The sequence below is a fragment of the Bison bison genome, unplaced genomic scaffold, assembly GCF_000754665.1.
Source record: "Bison bison bison isolate TAMUID 2011002044 unplaced genomic scaffold, Bison_UMD1.0 scf7180017864495, whole genome shotgun sequence".
In the NCBI taxonomy this organism is placed as follows: Eukaryota; Metazoa; Chordata; class Mammalia; order Artiodactyla; family Bovidae; genus Bison; species Bison bison.
In genome coordinates, this window is record NW_011495054.1 from 2248391 (window position 1) to 2266513 (window position 18123).

General features: G+C 37.4%; 1 protein-coding gene across 2 annotated transcripts in view; it reads left to right on the forward strand.

Moving 5' to 3' along the window:
• MED13L (mediator complex subunit 13-like) overlaps nt 1-18123 on the forward strand; it is a 257483-nt gene that overhangs the window by 186240 nt on the left and 53120 nt on the right. For both annotated transcript variants that reach the window (XM_010828557.1, XM_010828558.1), the window contains exons 5-7: nt 10986-11131; nt 13620-13814; nt 14201-14389. In XM_010828557.1, coding sequence (XP_010826859.1) covers nt 10986-11131; nt 13620-13814; nt 14201-14389 — 530 coding nt within the window. The remainder of the gene's footprint in view (nt 1-10985; nt 11132-13619; nt 13815-14200; nt 14390-18123) is intronic.

Here is an 18123-nt window from a genome sequence, read left to right on the forward strand (position 1 = left end):
ATATATGTCTTAGCTATTTTAGTGTCAGTTCAGCCTTTTTCTTAGCAATATATAATGCCTAATTGGTATCAATATTTAATGAGAAAAATGGTAGAAAATCTCTATGGTTCCCTATACCTTTCCATTACTCTACCTTCCCCCCTTCCCCCACTTTGTTACTGTCTTTTAAAGTAACGAAAAAATGGATTAAAGGTTTTGTTTTATACTTAATAAAACAGAAAAGAATCCAAGCGTGTCTTAAAGTGAGCAGTAAAAGTGCTGTAGTAGTTATGAGTTCCCTAGTATAAATGTCACTTTCATCTGTATTCTCTGCCAGGCACACTCCCATTGAATTTTCCAAGGGTTGTCCAGTGATTGAGACTAGATAATCTGGCTTAGTTTAGTAACCTCAAGAGAGAGTTTAAATAAGACCGCTTTCGTAAGTCTCCTCAAATATGGTGTATACCAGCTTCTTCAAGCACACTTCACTGACTAGAGTAACTGTTATGTCAATTTTGGCATCTTGAAAATTACTTTATCTAGTTTGTACCATCAGGATGAGAACCTGTCACACTCTTCCTGCCTTTGGATCAAAGACATACTGAGTCAGAGCCTGCACACTGTCATTTGCTCCTAGTGAGGCACCCAGGGAGGAACATTCAGTCTTGTAGACCACTGGGCCACTGTTTTTGCATCAGTGCAAGAGGTGCTGCTGCTCTGTTACCACTGCAAGACCAGGAGCAGTACCTTGTGATGGGGAAGAATTACTGCACCACTCCCGTGCTGAATTTACTGCCAAGGACCAACTGGGCTTTGAGGTTTGGCAGGGTAGAAGGGAATGGTCATAGAGCTCACTGATTTAATTTCTCATGTGCATGTGTGTATGTTTATAAATTTATGCACATGTGTATGTATTACATGCATATATATACCTGTGCATCACAAATGTATATACCTTTGTGAAGAAAAATTGTTCATTGAGGCAATTTTGTATTCAAACAATTTAATTGATTAACTATTTTTTAGCAGGGTGATTATTCATAATGTTGTACTTGATAATTTAACAGTTATAATGCAAGTACTCCTGTTTTTTGTTATTTAAATTATGTGCCATTAACTTTTCAGGACATTTTCATTGCCTTTGTAATCAGGTTTAACTTCTAATTTGAAGGGAAGATACATGAAATGGTGAAAGGATCTCAGGATTTTATAAAATAATTTGATCAACTCTTATTTGAATATTATAGTGTCACCATCTTGTAAAAAGGAGATGAAAGTTAAGAACTGTTCAATAAGAGAAAGGTCAGTATGCCAATGAGCAAAGGATTCACCATAGTCTTTGTGAAGGCTGACAAAGTAAATGGTATATTTTTAAGAAAAGAAAATGATAAAGTAACATTAGCAAACTATTCCCAAATGAGGATCTATAGAGTGAGGCAAATTACCTCTTGCAAGAGATTTGGTTAATGACAACTTGGAAAATTTTAAGATAATAAGTTCATAACACAAAAAGCATTTAGGTGAAATTATCTAAATGCATTCTGCATTGTGAATCTGTTATCAAAACACTTTTACACCCTGAAAAGAACAGGAGTTTATTAATATTCATAATGCATTTTGAAAGCACATGTAATACTTGCATTCTGAAAACTCAGTGTAAGAAGTGAAAAAAAAAATTGTTCTTAAGATTTAGAATATTCTAAGAGTAAAATGATCTGGAAAATAGTTCTTCCTTTTTTGCATTTTTGCAAGTCTTTTCTCAACAACACAGATGCAACCTACACCAATCCCTTATATTTGCCAAGTAAACAGTTTTTAAAGTTACTTGTTTTCCTGTCATTGGAAATTACATTCCCCTCCTATTAATAATAATTAATCTTCCCACTTAAAAAATATTCATTGTGCACATCAGTTTTTCTTGTTCTCCTCATGATGGAACTTGCTAAAAGAAAAGTACTCTTTGGTTATGACTAAAACTGCATTTAGCCGTGCAATGACTACTAAGTCTTATATGTCTAGGTGCTGAGGATTCAGAGGACAGTGGGAAAGACATGGTTCCTCCTTTTGGGGACCTTATTTTATGATGAGGGAGACCATCAAAATAACCAATTGCAAATTACGACAAAGTCTTGTGAAAGAAATAAGGTGGATGATGGAATCATTGGATGGGTTTCCCCAGTGGCTTAGCAGTAAAGAATCGCCTGTAGTGCAGGAGACATGGGCTTGATCCCTGGGTCTAGAAGATCCTCTGAAGGAGGGAATGGCATCTCACTCCAGAATTCTTGCCTGAAGCATCATGTAATGATGCTGGCCCTTTCTTGAGAACTCTAACATTCAAGTACACAATTTTAACTGAGGGCATCCTACCAGAATTTCTTAGTCTTCAAATTTCTATTCCCTTTTAAAGTTTTTTGGTGCTTTGCTTAAAAAAACATAAAATAACCCAAGGGCTGATTCAGGTCTTATTTCTACATGGCTAAGTCCAGCATAGTGTTTGATACAAGATAGATAGATGTGCTTAGTAAATACTTGTTAATTAAGTGAGTTCTTTTGATAATATGGGTGCCAAACAAGAGGTAAATACTCTTAGTGGCAGAGAATAAAGAGGTCTCTGTGAAAAGAGCTTATATGAGAAGGCCTTTGTATGCTGCTGCTGCTAAGTCACTTCAGTCGTGTCCGACTCTGTGTGATCCCACAGACGGCAGCCACCAGGCTCCCCTGTCCCTGGGATTCTCCAGGCAAGAACACTGGAGTGGGTAGGCCTTTGTAGAAGGCCATGTAAAAGAACTTATATGGAAAAAGTAGAAGTGATATTGGACTCTGAAAGATGGGATTTAAGGAGAGTGACAGAGTAGGACATAATGTGGAATTACAGAAATGTAGGTGAGGTGTGCAAAATATACACTGTCTTGGGTCCCAGTGAGAGTCATACCATGTTATACTCCACAGCTGTCGGTGATACCCCCAAGCAGGTTCCCTTTAGAAGACCAGATGGAGAGATTGTCAGAGATTCTCAAGACCAGGGGTAGGTTTCCCGTAATGTATTCTTGACTGGAAAATCACAGATTTTTTGTGTTTTTTTTTTCCCTTTCCCCCTTTCCCTCTTGTTCTTCTCTGTCTCATGACTCAGAATTCCATGGTTATTTCAGACTCTCCAAATAAAATGCCAGAAAATTTTAGAGGAAAGGTACAAAGTATCACAAACGCAAGTGATTAATGCAGCATCTTCCCATTCCAAGCACCATGTTAAGCGTGGGAATACAAAATGATAGATAGAACTTGACTTTTGTCCTCAAAAAAGTCAGTCAGGTGCACTAAACGTAAAACTTTACGAGCATTGAGAAGCTTTGGCCGAGATATATACAGAGTAGTTTGGGTGCATTTTGCCAATTCTGGAACTTTTAAAGATGATTTCTTGGAAAAGATGAGAAGGAATTAGGTGATGAAGGATGGGAGAAGTTTATTCTAGACGAAAGAAAAGCATGCACAGCAGCAGAGGTGTAGGAAGCAGCAGAGCCTTTGCAGTAAGCGTCTAGTCTTGACGCCACGTGGTCAATGCCTCAGGGGTGCTTCCTCCTTTTGGTTTTCAGGACTGTGTGATGGTACCCCTCCCTCTTTGCTGCATAGGCATCTGTCCACTTCCCTTCCTCAAATCAGTTGGCTTAGTGGTTTGTCTTCTTTTAATGTGCTCACAGAACAAGTTTCATTTTGTTAATCATTTCTGTTACCTCTCTTCTCCCCCCACCTCTAGTTTTTGTGTTTTTGTCATTATTTTCAGCCTTCTGGTTTCATTGAGTTGACTTGTTTTTTGTTGTTGCCCCTTTCAGCTTCTTGATTTGAAGGCTTATCTCATTTATTTTAAGACCCTCTTTTAGGCATCTGAGGATATAAATTACTCTCTAAGCACTGTATCTCTCTGATTTTGACATGTATTACTTTTGCTGTCATTCAGTTTTAAACATTTTGTGATTTCCATTGTGATTTCCTCTGTAACCCATGATTTATTTAGGGAGTGCGTATTCAAGTTTCCAAACAAAGGGATTTTATTTTAACCTTAAAAAAAAAAAAAGCAAAAACTGTTGATTTCTAACTAAATTGCACTATGATTAAAGAATGTATAGTCTGTGTGATATAAATTCTTTGAAACTTTGGATTTGTCTTGTGTCCTAGTTCCCAGTCCTTTTTTGTACATCTTCTATGTGTCCCTGGAAAAGAACAGATTATTTATTTCTTAAAAGCCAACATACATACTTGTTTATATATTTTTGTCTTTTTTTTGGTATTCTAAGTAATTTGCTTATTAAATACTGAAAAAAGTATATTGAAATACTTATCAATTAAAGATATGTCAGCTTCTCCTTGTAATTCTGCCATTTTTTCTTTATATATTTCTAAGTTATATTGTGTACCATATGGCTGTGTACATGCACACTCAAGATTGTTTAAATTTCTTAGTGAATTTCTCTGTTCATTATTCTGTAATGATGAACCTAAGTTTTTAAAATGTACTGTTTATTACTATCTCTATACCAGCTTTATTTTTATTTGTATTCGCCTGCAATATCATTTTCTACTTTTTTTTGTTCAGTTCAGTTGCTCAGTTGTGTCCAACTCTTTGCGACCCCATGAACCACAGCACACCAGGCTTCCCTGTCCATCACCAACTCCTGGAGTTTACCCAAACTCAGCTCCATTGAGTCAGTGATGCCATCCAAGCATCTCATCCTCTGTTGTCCCCTTCTCCTCCTGCCCTCAATCTTTCCCAGCATCAGGGTCTTTTCAAATGAGTCAGCTCTTTGCATCAGGTGGCCAAAGTATTGGAGTATCAGCTTCAGCATCAGTCTTTCCGGTGAACACCCAGGACTGATCTCCTTTAGGATGGACTGGTTGGATCTCCTTGCAGTCCGAGGGACTCTCAAGAGTCTTCTCCAACACCACAGTTCAAAAGCATCAATTCTTCGGCTCTCAGCTTTCTTTATTCTCACATCCATACATGACTACTGGAAAAACGATAACCTTGACTAGACAGACCTTTTTTGGCAAAGTAATGTCTCTGCTTTTTAACATGCTGTCTAGGGTGGTCATGACTTTCCTTCCAAGGAGTAAGTGTCTTTTAATTTCATGGCTGTAATCACCATCTGCAGTGATTTTGGAGCCCAAAAACATAAAGTCAGCCACTGTTTCCACTGTTTCCCCATCTATTTGCCATGAAGTGACAGGACCGGATGCCATAATCTTCGTTTTTTGAATGTTGAGCTTTAAGCCAGCTTTTCACTCTCCTCTTTCACTTTCATCAGGAGGCTCTTTAGATCTTCTTCACTTTCTGCCATAAGGGTGGTGTCATCTAAATATCTGAGGTTATTGATATTTCTCCCAGCAATCTTGATTCCAGCTTGTGCTTCTTCCAGCCCAGCGTTTCTCTTGATGTACTCTGCATAGAAGTTAAATAAGCAGGGTGACAATATACAGCCTTGATGTACTTCCTTTTCCTTTTTGGAACCAGTCTGTTGTTCCATGTCCAGTTCTAACTGTTGCTTCCTGACCTGCATACAGGTTTCTCAAGAGGCAGATCAGGTGGTCTGGTATTCCCATCTCTTTCAGAATTTTCCACAGTTTATTGTGATCCACACAGTCCAAGGCTTTGGCATAGTCAATAAAGCAGAAATAGATGTTTTTCTGGAACTCTCTGGCTTTTTCGACGATCCAGCAGATGTTGGCAGTTTGATCTCTGGTTCCTCTGCCTTTTCTAAAACCAGCTTGAACGTCTGGAAGTTCACGGTTCACGTATTGCTGAAGCCTGGCTTGGAGAATTTTGAGCATTACTTTACTAGCATGTGAGATGAGTGCAATTGTGTGGTAGTTTGAGCATTCTTTGGCGTTGCCTTTCTTTGAGATTGGAGTGAAAACTGACCTTTTCCAGTCCTGTGGCCACTGCTGAGTTTTCCAACTTTGGTGGCTTATTGAGTGCAACACTTTAACAGCATCATCATTTAGGATTTGAAATCGCTCAACTGGAATTCCACCACTTCCACTAACTTTGTTCATAGTGATGCATCCTAAGGCCCACTTGACTTCGTATTCCAGGATGTCTGGCTCTAGGTGAGTGATCACACCATCGTGATTATCTGGGTCGTGAAGATCTTTTTTGTACAGTTCTTCTGTGTATTCTTGCCACCCCTCCTTACTATCTTCTGCTTCTGTTAGGTCCGTACCATTTCTGTCCTTTATTGAGCGAGCCCATCTTTTCATGAAATGTTCCCTTGGTATCTCATTTTCTGGAAGAAATCTCTAGTCTTTCCCATTCTATTGTTTTCCTGTATTCTTTGCATTGATCACTGAGGAAGGCTTTCTTATCTCTCCTTGCTGTTCTTTGGAACTCTGCATTCAAACAGGTATATCTTTCCTTTTCTCCTTTGCTTTTTGCTTCTCTTCTTTTCACAGCTATTTGTAAGCCCTCCTCAGACAGCCATTTTGCTTTTTTGCGTTTCTTTTTCTTAGGGATGGTCTTGATCTCTGTCTCCTGTACAGTGTCACAAACCTCTGTCCATAGTTCATCAGGCACTCTCTCTATCATCAGATCTAGTCCCTTAAATCTATTTCTCACTTCCACTGTATAATCAGAAGGGATTTGATTTAGGTCATACCTGAATGGTCTAGTGGTTTTCCCCACTTCCTTCAATTTAAGTCTGAATTTGGCAATAAGGAGTTCATGATCTGAGCCACAGTCAGCTCCCGGTCTTGTTTTTGCTGACTATATAGAGCTTCTCCATCTTTGGCTGCAAAGACTATAATCAGTCTGATTTTGGTGTTGACCATCTGGTGAGGTCCATGGGTGTGGTTTAATTTTGCATGTCTGGTGTAAGTATTACGTAGATGGATTTAGTATTTTTCAGCCATTCAGATGATCTTTATCTTTTTGATAGTGAATAAATTATACCTGTATTTCCAAATTCACCTTACAGTTGTCGTCTTCATAACACCAGAGTTATTTATAGATTGGTTATTTAGTGATATCAGTAGTAATGCTACTATTATACTAATCATTTTATTTACATGTTGATTATTTGACCTTAGTCAATAGAGGGAGAAAGATAAGGGAGTCCTAACAGAGTAGCGTGCTGTAGTGAAGAGCAGGTAAAGCTGTGGAAATCAAGACTACTCCTGAGTGGCAGAGAGTATAGGAGTCCCTTCACAGAGAAAAGGAAAGCTGTAGTCCTCTAGCGTTCTGGGGGAGAGTGAGGTGAGTGCAGCAGCGGACAGGTGTATGGTGAAAAGGAGAGGAAGGATCCCTAAATTTCAAGTCTAATTCCAGCTATGCTTCTAAGAATGGCATTTGCAGGCCATACTTTTTATCCTTATCTTCTCATCTGTAAAATGAGGAGAGTTGACTTTTATATCAGACAACCTGAATTTGGCTTTTAGGCAGGTTTGTAGATCAGGGCAATACGGTAGTTGTTATGTGTCTGCATTGTATAAAGACAGTTGACATAGTAATCTTTCAGAGTGTCCTTTGTAGACAAGAAACTGTACATGAATGGCAGCACTTGGGAGCATTTGTAACTGGAAAATTACCTGATAAAGTGACTCAGGATTCTTTCCTCAGTATAGTCTCATTCACCATTTTTAGCACTGACATGGATAAAGATATTGATGCTTACTGATTAAATATCCAGCATGTTAGATAACAGAGTCAGAATCAAAGATGATCTCAGCAGGCTTCAACTAAGAGCCAAATGTGGTGAGATGAAAGACTGGGTTCCTCTAGTTGGGCCAGCAGGCACTGCACAGGACGGGAGGCGGGGGCTTCCTTCAGATCCTGCCTCCATTACCTTCTGTGTGACCCCTGGCCCCACATTCAAAAAGTAGAAAAGAGTATTGAGAATCCTTTCTTTATTCCCTAGTCATACCACTGCATTCCCCAAAGGCAGCCAAAATTATTAGGTTTTTAAAGTGAATCCTTCCAGAGAAATTTTATGCCAGGGTAAGCAGATTGTGTGTGCATATATTTTTCTCCCCACTCTCGCATTTTTATACAGATGGGTGTATATGATTCACAGCAATTTTGTACCTTGTTTTTTTCCTCATCTTTTATGGGTTTATGTGGTAGGTTTTTATGTATCAGTATTTTCTTTTAAGTGGTTACACAGTATTATTTTGTAGGGATGTATCATAGTTTGGTCAACCAGTCCTTTACAAATGGGCATTTTGTCTGTCTGTCGTTGTTAACTATTACAGGCAATGCTGTAAGTGTTATCTGTGTAGTCTTAGAAGTGGCAAAAGCCTCCTTAGGTCATCAGTATTGTCCTCCTTGCCCTCTTGTTTCTTGTAATCTTAGGGGAAAAAAAAGAATTTTATAGCTGAAAAGGATTTATTTGCCATAAAGTTCAGTGATTCTTGAAGCATGAACCTTGAGCTAGGAGTAGCAGCAGCAGCACTGAGAATAGGATGGAAATGCAGATTCTTGGGGCTCATTCTAGACCTTCTGAATGAGAATTTCTTGGGGTGAAGGGGCAGCAATTTGTGCCAGCATCTGACTTGACATATGAGGAAGCTGTGATCAGAACAGTAAAGTAACTTACCAAACATTTTGTAGTTACTGGTGGCTTCTGTTCTATTTCCCCCATAACTTGTTGTTTTTCTTGTGTAGTTTTATCTCTTTAGAAAAAAAAAGTTTTGTTTTTAAAAGTTATCAATATAGAAAATAGGTCACTGATTGACTTCCTTCTGTTTTCATTTGTGTTTCTCTGTGTCTTTTGTGAAATGAAGTGAAGTCGCTCAGTCATGTCTGACTCTTTGCGACCCCGTGGACTGTAGCCCACAAGGCTTCCCCATCCATGGGATTCTCCAGGCAAGAACACTGGAGTGGGTTGCTATTTCCTTCTCCAGGGGATCTTCCTGGCCCAGGGATCGAACCCAGGTCTCCTGCATTGCAGGCAGACTCTTTAACCTCTGAGCCTCTTTTGGAACATAGCAAATTCAAATTGAATTCTATTTTGAGGTTTTTATCTCGATTCTTTAGATTGAGCCAACTTTTAAAAACCAAACCTTAAATTGGCTCCCCGCTATTTTTCACATGGGAAGACTTTTGGTTGTCTCAAGGGTGACCTCTGACTTCTTTTTTCAGACTTCTTTTTCCTTTCCCATCACATCCTGTCTCTCCTCCTTTTAGAATTTCTAAGCTATATCCTGTTCTTAACTACATCTATTCCTTGCCTCACATTGCCTCTCTTACTTTTTCTTTTCTCTATACTGAAATCAAACTTTCATCTGATTTCATCTTCTTTGAAGCATTTGGACTTCGAAATTGAAAAAATCAGTACACTTTAGCCTTCCCATGGCATTTTGGTTTTCTGTTTCTGTACTTGACTTTATTGTACTGATAAGCATTTATGTCAGCCTTAGTTTATACACCCCTTGAGGACATGAACCATATTTTATTCATTGTCACTATTCAGACTTCTTGTACCATTCTGACTTCCTGATTGATAGACAAAGGTAGGTTGTGTTTGTGTTCATGCACAGTTGGGATTTGGTAGAAGAGCAAGCGCGCTCTGGGCTGTACTCAGAATCTGTAACTCTCACCAGTGGCCTTATTACTATTCGGATGACTGCTTGGGTTAATAAGCATGAGAGGGATATGTCAGATCCTCCTTCTCTACTGGATTTTACAAACGAAAACGACCAGTCCACAGTCAGTTGATGCGTATGTTGGTGTTTTACATGCCCGGAATAATGTTGTGCTTGGGGGATGCTATGTGTTCAGTGTCGTTTCCTTAAATGAAGGACAGCACATGTTGACACTCCTGTATATTTGTATACATTTAAATTACATGCATTGTTTCCTCTTTGTGAACTTGAAACTTAGACATAAGGTGCTAAGGAGAAGTTTCAGTTTATTATCTTACGATTACTCTGTTGTGCTAAATACCCAAATATCAAGTCTAGGTGTGTCTGTCCTATTGAGGAAGCTGCACATTTGAGTAAAACACAAAATTTTCTCAGATCATTGCAACGTACTTGTCAAGGAAGACTATATTAATATATGCTTCCCTGTAGGAATAGAGTGAAAATGTTGTCATTTTTATTTCAGTTTTCCAAAATCATTATAATTTTATACTTAAATTTTAATTTTACGAGTGGTACTCAAAATATACTTTATAATATTTTAGAGAACTTTTGAAAAAAAGGAAATCTTGGAAGATGAGTTTTCAAATGGTGGTTGCTTAGAATATAGTGATTTTGGTTCATCAGGCAAATGTTCTTATAAGCTGTCTTGAGAAATGGAGATGTTATGGGTGACTTAAGGCCAAAGTTAACGACTTTGAAAGAATGTGCCACTATAGTAATTTTGAAATTATTTTTCTCCAAGACACATCATTTTTTCAATTTTTAGCAAATTGTGTGGAAAATGGAGAAGTGGAATGCTTTAATAAAATTTTGTGATCAGAGGTAAATTGTGAAAATTAAATATAATCAATCACCAGTCCATTTAGAAACATATTATCTTAGCAGTTGTATATTGGAAATTTACATATAGTAGTGTTCTTAATTGCTATCTTTAGATCAATAAGTTTAATAACCTTATTGTAATGGTATAAGATTGTAAACTTGATCTTACTGTTATGTCATACCAAACACAAGCAAAACTACTTTGTCATCGTTCCTAGTCACTTAAAAGCCAGTTCAGATAGTAACACACAAGAAGGTAGAAAAACGTGTTCTTTTCCTGTCCTTGGGAGCTTATAGTTGGAGAATCTGTGCAAAGGAAGCAGAAAGCGTTCTACACAGTCATTTCCAGTTTTGCAGTGAGACCTAACTTTCTATTTATCTGGCATCTTTAATTACCGTTGTTATTTGTCCACAGCGATGGAAAGTTTGTGCTTGTTAATACCATCTAGGGCAGGCTCGATAAAGTAAAGCTGTGTCCCGTCTGTGTTTCTGTGTCTAGCACCTATTTATTTCCCACCAAAATGTAGAGCTGAGTTTCTCATTTTGTCTTTTTCTAGTGAGCATTTGTCCTGTGCGTTCACATTCTTTCTTCACGGGGAAAGTAATGTATGCACAAGTGTGGAGATTGCCCAACACCAGCCAATTTATTTGATCAATGAGGAGCATATCCACATGGCTCAGTCTTCACCTGCACCATTTCAAGGTAAGTAAACAATGATGTTCCTCCTCTCCACCACTCCCTACCTGGTGGATAGCCACCTTGCCCAGTGAAGTTTCATGGAATGAGGTAGTATCTGAAATGGACGTGTTGAGCTAAGCAGGAAGGGTTAGTTTCTGAAGAAGAAAGGGAAGACCACAAGTAAGTGATGATAGCTTGCTCATTTTTTTACTGAAAGCTTCCCTCAGCTACAACATGGTCTTAAGTGTGTTGAAGAATAAAGTGTGGAGGATTTCCTGAAGATCAAAAATCTTATAAGTTAAAGGTTTTCCTTGTTTTCTTTGTCCTATGGTTTTAGGACTGTAATGACTAACAGAGAGTTACTATTAAGCTTTGTACTCTTTGAAATTCTAACCAAAATCAAATTCCTGGAGTTGTATAGTCTGTAGTTTCTTTATTAATACCTTATTTTCTTTTAATTTTAGACTGCGTTGGTTGTAGATATTTGGTTGTAATTTAACTTACATTCATATTTTCATGAATGCTCAACTAATTACCTAGATATCACCAAAATAACATGTTTCTTTTTTTCTAGCTATATATTCTAAAGCTTTGGTTTTGTCTTTGGAATTCATAATTTTCTATAAATAACTGTTTTTAAATGTTATAATATTAAATTGAACCATATAGAAACTTTTTTTTTTTAGTTTAATCTTATCAATTCTAGAGATGCCTGGTTGAAATAGCCTTAGTATATCACAAAATGTAATTTAAAAAATATTTTTAATAAAATTGACTAAAGTATTTATATAATAGTCAAATGAGTGTTTAGCCTCCATATTATTTATATTGGTTTTTGGTTTATACAAATGATTGTAAGTTAATTTGATGAAATCAGCTTTTTCTTGCCCTAAAGATTGTTAAGCCTTTTTTTTTTTTTTAAGGTAAAAAAGAACATTGAACCTCATGTAATTTTGTCCTGATTATTGGCTGCATTTTCCTCCATCTAGCAACACATTTTAAACTGTGTACTTTATTATTCTGTAGTTTTTTGGATGTTTTATGTATGAACTGCTATATTATTCAAAACAGCCTAGTTCTCAAACTGTACACTTGAGTTGTACAATATGCTCATTTTGTGGATTGTCAGGATTATTTAAACACTATGTTTCCTTGACTCTGAAAGTGCTGAGGATCATCTGACTTTAGATTTTGTGGAGCAAAATAAAAGCATTTACTTTAAGTAACAAAAGGAATTACTAGTCATGAGAAAAGATGACTAAGCTTCTAAGTTGGGAAAGATAATACTGGCCATACTTGGTCCCTGTAGACTACTTACTTTAAATATTACTGGTTTGTTACTAATATCTCGAATCATGGAAGACTTTGTGGGGCATTATCCTGCTTATTTCCCATTATTGGTGTAGAGAAGTTACATTCTTAGGGCAGGTGTTGGTATATAGACAATTATAGTGAACATAATCATATTGATGTGGGGATTTCTTAGAAGTGTTAAAACAGGAAAATTGCCCTTGATTAGCTGTGTTGCTTAGATCAGTATTTCTCCATTTGTATCCATACAGAGTAGCAGAAGGCAACACGAAATATGTGATGTCTTTAACCATCTCTGTCTTGATTGATGTGACGTATCATCCAGCAGTTAAGAAAAAAACTGTCTCCCAAAAGGACCTCCCAGTTAATGCTTATGCTGAGATTTGTTTTTATAAATCAGAATTAAGGAAAAGTGACTTTTATCCCTAGAAAAGTGTTATTTGAAATGTCGAAATACTCACTGTGAGAATAAGAACTGAGTTATACAGTGTTATGTTAACTGCATTTTTGTGTCTAGCTCAGTGAAAATGACATCAAGGTCAAACAGTGAAAGAGTAAGAGAAAAGGACTTTTTAAGTCCTTTACTTTACGTAAAATAAATTTTATTTTTAGAGTTGTTTAATCAGCAGACCTCTAAAATAGTTGTAACTGAAATTATACATAACATTATGTTTCAGATTTGGTACATTAAGACTTTTCTGCCAATAGACGTTTTATTTATGTATTATTTTTAAATTACCTCAAATATTAGGAAGTCTCAGGAAATCATAGGGAGAGCATTCAAGTCCCAGGCTGGTTTCAGGATATATGTATTGAATGGTCTTCTGTCATGGAAGATTCAGTATTCACACTGTATGAGCTATTACCAAATTGATGTTTATATGCTTTAATGTATAGATAGGTAATATGTAGATAGCTTATGTATAGATAGCTTATATATTGTGTGTTGATGTACTTGTCTGATGGTGTTAATTATATCTCCTCCCATTTGATTTCCTTCAAAAATTGAGTTGAGAGGCATATAAAAAGTACTAAAATTAGAAATTTTTTTTAATTACACTTAAAAAGGAGTTAGGAAATGAAGAGCAGTATACATCAAATGATAATATGCCTCACCCTAAAACTACCGTGTATGTAGCATTACACTTAAGTAGGAATTATTACTCTGATGTGTAACACATGTTTCTCCTGTCTGCTTCAGTACTGGTAAGTCCTTATGGCTTAAACGGCACGCTAACAGGCCAAGCATACAAGATGTCAGACCCAGCCACCCGTAAGTTGATAGAGGAATGGCAGTATTTCTACCCAATGGTGCTGAAAAAGAAAGAAGAAATGAAAGAAGAGGAAGAGTTGGGATATGATGATGATTTCCCTGTGGCAGTAGAAGTAATTGTTGGTAAGAGAAAATGTTTTGCCTGAAGAACTTAATTCTATCTTCTTCATCTTGCTTAATTTAAAAAGATAATCATTCAGATTCATCAAAAATAATCTCCATAATTTCCCCATCTTTTTGAATTCTCTTGACACAGTGGTATTTGCTGAGTAGTTATCTTGCCTGAAGCACCAATGGTCCCTGTATTCCAAATGCTATTATGATAATGTTGGAACACATGTTTAAATAGCTATTAACTTATGAAAGGATGGAACCTATCACTTTTGACAGTACCTAATGAGAGTCTCATTTTCACCAGTGAGCTTTGACTCTGACCACTGGAATAATAAATTTGGCAGTCTGGCATGACCTTTTTCTCAGGCCTGTTCTCTCGCTCGCTCTCCTCACAGGTGGTGTTCGGATGGTTTATCCTTCAGCTTTTGTGCTGATCTCTCAGAATGACATCCCAGTTCCTCAGAGTGTGGCCAGTACCGGGGGCCATATTACTGTTGGGCAGCAGGGGCTTGGGAGCGTGAAGGACCCAAGTAACTGCGGGATGCCTCTCACCCCTCCCACTTCTCCAGAACAGGCTATCATGGGTGAGTACGATCCAGGAACATCCTGGGGGGAAGAGATCCCAGAAAGTCATGTAGCACCCCTGCCACGGAACAGATGAGAAAACACACGGAGAAATTCCTGGTGGAAGAGATGGAAATAGACTAATGTGGGATTTTACAAAATAGAGAAGGAAAATTGTAAACAATTGATGTGCTTCAGAAGTTTAATTGTGTCTATTCATCTTTACTCCAATTAAACACCTTCGTTGTTTCTCTTCAGTTCTACACATGCATCTACCCTTTTACACTGATGTGCATGCGTGCACACACATGCAATCAGGAGACGAGATGTGGCGAAAAATACTAAATCAGAGAATAGTTGATGTGCTTGTCTACTTGGCTGTTGCTAGACAGGGACAAGTCTTGGGTGAATTCTCTTTTCTTGTTATAAAGATAGTCTGACATCCAAGAGCTCTGAATAAATGCTTTGTCCTTTCAATAATCTGTCTACACTAATGACAGATATTAATTAACTTGAAAAATTTGCCCATTTCAAGATTCTTCCTTCTTGAGAAAATTCAGAAATTATTTAAATTGGGAAGATGTTTCCTTTGTCGAGTAGTATATATTCTATATTAACTTTATTGTTGTTATAGTTGACTTCGTTTTAATTGAAAATACGGTCACTAAGAAAAGGATAATCATCGCACTTGAGCTGAAGTAAGATTATTTATAGGTATTTAATGTGGGCCATATTGGCAGGAACATCAGTAAACGAAGTCTTGTCCTCTAAACTTTGAAAACAGACTATCAAGCATGATACATGTTCATCACGTGGTAATTTTCATGAGAATGAAATAAGGCAGTATTTAAAAATTGCTGCCATAGTGCTTGACATGTAGTGACATTCAGTAAATGTGCATGGTTAAATGACATATTGGGGGAAAGTATAGACTTTGTGATTGAACACACCTTTTAAAACCTAGCTTTAGTTTTTACTACGTGAGTGACCTTATTTAATTCTCTTACTTGTTTTGAACACCAGTTTCCTTCTCTGTTAAGTTCTATATAGTTTCCAGGACTGTTATACATGTTAGATCATGTACCTGACAGTGTTTGATAAACAGTAAAGCAATATACAAACAGTAGTACAAGAATTCAAAGAAGTGCTCAGAACTCCAGTTTTAACACACAGTATTGTTATCAGCTTCCCAGGCGGTGCTAGTAGCAAAGAATCCGCCTGCCAATGCCGGGGGATGTAAGAGACTTGGGTTCGATCCCTGGGTTGGGAAGATCCCCTGAAGGAGGGCATGGCAACCCACTCCAGTGTTCTTGCCTGGAGAATCCCGTGGACAGGGGAGCCTGGTGGGCTAAGTCCGTAGGGTCACAAAGAGTCCGACACAGCTGAAGCAACATAGCACACACATTAAGTTATCTGGAAGGAATAACTCAGATATTGTGTGAGGGACATAGAAATGAACTTGTATAACCTTAGGGGTTTAGGGTTTTGGTGGGTTGTTTAGGCTGGCCTACACGGCTTACAGAATCTTAGTTCTGCCACCAGGGATTGAACCTGTGCCCCTTGCAGTGGAAGCACAGAGTCCTAACCATTGGACTGCCAGGAAATTCCTAGCCTTTGTTTTTAAGAGCCTTTTAGTTGCTAAGATGGTGAAAAAATGTACTACATCCAGCTCTGAATACAGTAGAGCAGAGAATTTGGACGATCCCTTGTGAAAGGATTTGCCATCAGTTGATTTTTATTAAAACTACTTTTAAACTGAAAAAGCAGAAAAACCCTTGTATAGTCTTTTTATAATTATAATAACACCATAGAGAAGACATATTAATAAGTCTAGAATTGTCAGTATTTTGAAAAATGTTAACCATATTTCATATGGAAGTTTGGATTTTTAACAAACTACGGAAGTCATCAGTTTTTGTTTACATTTGTTACTGTTTTGCCTGGTATTTAGTAAAATTTGTGTTCAGCTTAAAATTGAAGGCCTGCTCTGGGCATGATGCCTTGACCTTTGATTAGTTCAGAACTCTTAAATTCATAATTCAGAAAAAAATGTTTTATTCTGGTGGATTTCAGGTGTGTACTTTTACAACTATAGATCTTTAGATTTCTACTCTGTGTATATCATTGTGCTACACCCTGGGTAAATAAATCTCTTGATGTCTCCTTATTTCCTAAAACAGAAACACTGAATGAGAGTGACTGATGTATTTGTCATAAAATTAATTTGTCCAGCTTTATACATCATAACATCGAATTATAGCTTAGGACCCCTAATGCTCCATCTGTGAGAATCCTGCTCAGCCTCGTCACTCTGCACTTGAATGATGTTGAACACTGCCATGCTTTCCTGGGCATAGGACAAAGAGGGTTACTTTGCCTCTTAAAATGGCCAAGAGTCTCCTAGATTGGCATGGGACCTGGGAGGGCCAGAGTTCTGACTTGTGTGAATAGATAGATCAGCTTGCCTCTTCTGTTTATGGAGATAATTTGAGAAGCATTGAATATGCATTTAACAACATGTAATACAAGTCTCATTTAATTCCATGTAAGATACCACCCACATTTTAGTTAAATCATTAAAAGCTACTGAAAAACTATTAACCTACCTTCAATCAGAAAAGAGTCTGGCTGGCTTTCCCCACAACCTCTCCTGTTTTGGTCATAAATAATTCCCTTATGATACCATGGACTGAAGGTCTGTTTGGCTATACTGTTGAGTGTTTGGGGTCAAAGGGCTATGCTCTCTACTTCTGTTTGTTGTGCTACTTTGCCTAGTTTTATAATAGGCATTTGAAAATCCATTGTAAAGTCAGAATGAAATATTTTGTCCTGTGAGCCAAGTTAGAGAACTTTTAAGATTAAAAGATAGCAGTGAAAGATCAAATTTCTTGTCTCTGTTAATTTATCTCATTTATATTATAACAGTACTTTTCTGGGGAACAAGAAAGCTTCAGTTCCTAAGAATGTAAGCATTGGGGTTTGCTTTATTAAAAAAGTGGAACTGAGACTAACCAGTTAATTCCATACAATGGTGGTTTTGCATTGATACCAAGAAATATTAGTTTGTAATATTAGGTTGCTTCTTTCTTTTTCACATGAAAGTGAAGGATTTCAGAGCACTTTAAAATTATTTCATTTGAGATATTTTGCATCATAATTCTATCAGGAATAAAACCCTCAATATGTTTATGAAATCAAATAGATAAAAGTAATCGAATCAGAATTTAATACTGAAAATTGACTTCATTATTTGTCTTGTATGAGATGAAAGTAGTAAAATATTTACAACCAATAACTAATCTTATCAACAGTTAGAGTAGGCATCATAGAAAATGGCCCTGAAGGAGGAAGTGGCAGCCCACTCCAGTGTTCTTGCCTGGAGAATCCCGTGGACAGGGGAGCCTGGTGGGCTGCAGTCCATCGGGTCGCCAAGAGTGGGACGTGACAGAGCGACTTAGCATGCATGGCACCGAAAATGTATCGCATACCAAGTACAGTTGGAAACTCTAAGTGGAAATATTAGAAACCAGTGAATTTCTAATCCTCTGATATAAAATGTTGAGTCAGTCTCTCTTTTTTTTAGTATTAGCTTGCATAGGTGGTGTCAGGCACAAGGATGAACAGTTCCACATGCAGATTTGAAATTTGACCTTGTTAAGGACTTTTCTCTCCTACCCAGGCACTGTGTGCAGTTGCTTCGCAGCCTTTTAGCTGCTTGAGCATAAAGCTCCCTCTACTGTTTTCTTCTGTCTTG